Here is a 5,000-nt window from a genome sequence, read left to right as displayed (position 1 = left end):
CTTTTTTGTTAAGTACATAATTCCATATGTGTTCATTCATAGTTTTGATGCCTTCAGTGAGAATCTACAATGTAAATAGTCATGAAAATAAAAAGGAAACTCATTGAATGAGAAGTTGTGTCCAAACTTTTGGCCTGTTCTGTTTGTTATTGTGCAGATTTAGGTCAGAGGTCGGCACCTTTCTGTAGTCGCTTGGTTTGGCGGTGGCAGCGGGGGGGATTGTCTCCTCCTCTCTGATTGGTGGAGGGGTCTGGAAGACGGACAGCGGGCTGTAGCAGCGCCCGGCGGCCGTCAGCGGCGTTCCCAGAGGGGTCTTACGGTGCACGGTGGCGCCTGAATGAGAGTCTGAAACACACAAGCAGAACCATCTCCATCACAACGTTCGCAGAAACCAAAAAATTCTAAAATCGTATCGTTGTCCAAAGAATCGTTATAATATCGTAAAACGTGTGATTTACCCTCCCTAATATTGAGTCATAAAATCCACACTGATGTGGAGAATCAGAGTGTTTTCAGACACGTTAACAGATCTCCTAAACACGGGGTTTCTGCAGGTTTCAACAAGTCAAATTTAGGACTTTTTTAAGACCTGTGTGAATGAAATGTAAAACCTTAATCACGACATGAAAGCAAAACCAAATGTAGAGTCACAAAAGGACTTGCAAAGTAAATTCTTCTGTACATATACAGCGAGCGAAAGAAAGAAAGAACATTTCAATGAGCCTAAAATTATTAGATCTTATAAGACCTAGAACACTATAGACCTTTTTCACGGCAGACATGTTGACATGTCATAGTAGGAACAGCACCGGTGTATTCAAACCCATTACTGATGGCTGCATTCCACTTAGGAGAGACCCTGGTATTAAACCATTACTGATGGCTGCATTCCACTTAGGAGAGACCCTGGTATTAAACCATTACTGATGGCTGCATTCCACTTAGGAGAGACCCTGGTATTAAACCATTACTGATGGCTGCATTCCACTTAGGAGAGACCCTGGTATTAAACCATTACTGATGGCTGCATTCCACTTAGGAGGCCCTGGTATTAAACCATTAATGATGGCTGCATTCCACTTAGGAGAGACCCTGGTATTAAACCATTACTGATGGCTGCATTCCACTTAGGAGAGGTCCTGGTATTAAACCATTAATGATGGCTGCATTCCACTTAGGAGAGACCCTGGTATTAAACCATTACTGATGGCTGCATTCCACTTAGGAGAGGTCCTGGTATTAAACCATTACTGATGGCTGCATTCCACTTAGGAGAGGTCCTGGTATTAAACCATTAATGATGGCTGCATTCCACTTAGGAGAGGTCCCTGGTATTAAACCATTACTGATGGCTGCATTCCACTTAGGAGAGACCCTGGTATTAAACCATTACTGATGGCTGCATTCCACTTAGGAGAGACCCTGGTATTAAACCATTACTGATGGCTGCATTCCACTTAGGAGAGGGTCCTGGTATTGTTCATGCTGACTCACTGAAATATCTTACTGGGACACTTGATGGAACTGAGCCATCGTTAAGGTTAACAATGTCAGCTGTGCTTCTCCTACTATGACAAGTCAACATGTCTGCTGTGGAAAAGGTCCTTACTTTTGCAAATTTAAGACTTTTTAAACTACATTAAATTTTAGACTTTTTTTTTTTAAAAAATTTAGACTTTTTAACCCTTGTGTTGTCTTCCCATCGATAACGCAAACTTTGTTTTTTTTTTGGGTCAAAATTTCAAATACAAACTTTTTTTTGTGACGTTTTTGTAACTTTTTTCAAAAAGTATCGTCACTTTATACCAAAGTTTTTGTCCCTTTTTTCAGATTTTTTTTTTTGGTCAAAAATTTTTCGATGTTTTTGTCGATTTTTCTGGACTTTTTGTTGTTTTTTCCCCAAACATTTGTGTCACTTTTTTTCCCCAACGTTCTTTGATTAAAAATAAGTAGGGTTGGGCATCGTTTGGATTTTAACGATTCTGATTCCAGTTTCGATTCCGGTTCTCATCAATTCTCAATTCCGATTCTTTGAGCGGTGGAGTTGAAACGGGTCACATGCTTATTTCACAAATAAGAGGAAAGTTTTATTTTGATTCAAAAGGTGGGTTGTAGTTTTTCAATGTAAAATAAAGCCACACTACAGCACCACTTACTGAGCTCCATGGATGCAACACAACAAGCTCCTGGCCGCTACGGAAACCAAAACTTGCGCTTGTTAAATTAGGAACCCCGATATCAGATTAGAAAACAAATCCTCCAAACGATTCCAATAAAGAAACCATTCCGATGGAATCGTAATTTTTGAACCGATTCCAAGATAGGAATCGGTTCTCGATGCCCAACCCTAAAAATAAAAAAAAAAATTCAAACTCTATACAATTGAATAAAAGACCCAAATTCAATTAAAGTAGTGAACTGATCACGTGTTTAACTTGTGAAGAGAACCATCCACGTTATGTTTTTGGACTATTTGGTTGAAAGAAAACCCCAAATGTTCTGATTTAGAAACTTTTTGTTGTCAGATTTGACCGGGGACACCAGGAGGATGAGACCCCAAGAACCAGCAGAAACCAGAGGAGTAGAAGAAGAAGTCTGACCGTCTCTGACGGGGAGAAGACGTCCAGACTGGCCCGGCCGATCAACGGCAGACCCTCCCCTTCTCTGGACAGCATCTCCAAACTGGTAACTATGGAAACACAGTATCAAAGTTAGCCCAGGACCATCAGCACTCAGAGCAGCAAAGTGAGGTCCTGGTCGTACCGTGTGTTCTTCCAAACGGTGTGTCTGCGCCGGCTGCCGTGGTCCGAGAGTCTGGACGCAGACACGGGGACAGAGAGAGAGAGAAGAGAGGAAGGTAGATTAGAGCGGTGGTTCCCAACCTGGGGTCCGGGCACCCCTCAGGGGCGGCAAAGATCCCAGGTGGGGCGGCAAGTCTTTATCTGGTTTGAGGTTGAGGTAAAAATTAATAAATAAATACTTGCACATGTTAAACAAATTATGATAATACACTAGAATATATAATGTATAGGGTTGGGTACCGAAACTCGGTGCCAATAGGGAACCGGTGCCGACGTAAACGGTAGTAACGAGACCGAATAAGAACGAAAGTTTCGGTGCTCGACTTTACGCTACACCTGACAGCATGTAACGTTAGCCTAGCTTTAGCTAGCAGCTGGATTAATCACGGTTAAAATGCTGACAGCTAACGTTAAACAGTGTAAAGTGTGACTGTGTTTCACTGTGGAGGACTTCTACAATTCATAGATATACAGTATGTTTATATGGTCGAATTAAACTACACAGACGGTGCGTTCACTTGCAGCTGCCGTTGTCGGAATTAAACAACACAGATTCACTTAAAACAGGTAGCCTCGTGGTGCATTGACAGTAATTGTAAAATACCCTTTTCCCATCTGGGGTTCAACAGCAATTTACTGGTGAAATAAGTTATTGTTATTGTTATTACTTTATTATTAAATCTTTAATTTTGACCATGGCCTTAGCAATAAACAAGTCACTGACTGTTGTTTACTACCCTTATTTTTTTTTTTTTTTTTTTAACTTTATTGAAAAGTACCGGTTCAGGCACCGACTCCGTTTTACAAGTATCGATTTAGCACCGGAATCAAAAAAAAAAAAAAAAATACCCAACCCTAATAATGTATACAAAAGTTCTCGCTTAAAATTGTAGGCAGGCTACTCAGTAGGCCAAACCTCCAGGACCTCTTAACCTGGGACCCTTGCTGTCATCAGGTCAGCTGTTTTCAGCAATTTCTCTCTTCAGATGTTTTCAGAAACATGTCTCGGTGAACTATTTTAGTCCAATAGGAGATCAGATTCTGAACGAGGCGGCGTGACAGTCTGGCTTTGAATTTCCGGAGAAACCAGGCCCCTGTGACGCGTTCGCCAATCAGCTGCCGGTTTTCATTTTTTTGGGCGACAATACAGATTACCGCCTGCTGTTATGGAGACGTGTTGGGCCTCGTCTCTTGGTGAGTTCTGAGGCACTTTTTGGAGCCGACTGATCAGTCAGACTGGCTTTACTGCCGAGGGGGGCCGTCTGGTTGGTGTGTCAGAGCCTTTAGGCTACTCTGCGGCTAGCAGTAGCCAATCAACAAAACAGTGAAATTAACTCCCGTACCGCAAAAATGGTCACCCTCTATTGTAGATGAGGGTGAGACTGTGTAACGAGCAGGGTTCATACGCATTTTAACCAATACTTTTTCATGACTTTCATGACTTTTCGGCAGATTTTCATGACTATGTGTTCCTGAAAATGTCAGTCGATATTCTACAATAAGAACACTAATCCGTGTTAAAGTTGACCCTCAGAGGTTTAACTATAACATGAATGATAATGTCTGTGGTTCATAGAGGATTCTTAAAGGAAAAAGCCGAATAAGATGAAGTCCCAATAAGAGATGAGAAGGGTATGTATGGACTAGTCTAACTCTGGGGGTTACAGTGAATAAGATAAAGTCCCAATAAGAGATGAGAAGGGTATGTATGGACTAGTCTAACTCTGGGGTTACAGTGAATAAGATAAAGTCCCAATAAGAGATGAGAAGGGTATGTATGGACTAGTCTAACTCTGGGGGTTACGTGAATAAGATAAAGTCCCAATAAGAGATGAGAAGGGTATGTATGGACTAGTCTAACTCTGGGGGTTACAGGAATAAGATAAAGTCCCAATAAGAGATGAGAAGGGTATGTATGGACTAGTCTAACTCTGGGGGTTACAGGGAATAAGATAAAGTCCCAATAAGAGATGAGAAGGGTATGTATGGACTAGTCTAACTCTGGGGGTTACAGGGAATAAGATAAAGTCCCAATAAGTCGGCGTGTTCCTTTAATATCTCTCCCGAATACAACGCTGAGGTTAAGGCGACGTGAAAATTGAAAATACATTCATTAATCACATATTATGCTGTGGTTAAAAAATAAAAATCATTCCATGACTTTCCCAAAACTTTCTGGGTCTTTTTATGTTTCCAAAA

At 41.3% G+C, this 5,000-nt stretch overlaps 1 protein-coding gene across 3 annotated transcripts in view; it reads right to left on the bottom strand.

Moving 5' to 3' along the window:
- Positions 1–5,000, bottom strand: part of nedd1 (NEDD1 gamma-tubulin ring complex targeting factor) — a 38,935-nt gene that overhangs the window by 4,749 nt on the left and 29,186 nt on the right. For all 3 annotated transcript variants that reach the window (XM_028585905.1, XM_028585907.1, XM_028585906.1), the window contains exon 12: positions 179–345. In XM_028585905.1, coding sequence (XP_028441706.1) covers positions 179–345 — 167 coding nt within the window. The remainder of the gene's footprint in view (positions 1–178; positions 346–5,000) is intronic.

Source organism: Perca flavescens, chromosome 8 (genome assembly GCF_004354835.1).
Source record: "Perca flavescens isolate YP-PL-M2 chromosome 8, PFLA_1.0, whole genome shotgun sequence".
Lineage (NCBI taxonomy): Eukaryota > Metazoa > Chordata > Actinopteri > Perciformes > Percidae > Perca > Perca flavescens.
Note: the sequence above shows the minus strand (reverse complement) of the source record. Positions and strands in the feature narration are given on the sequence as shown.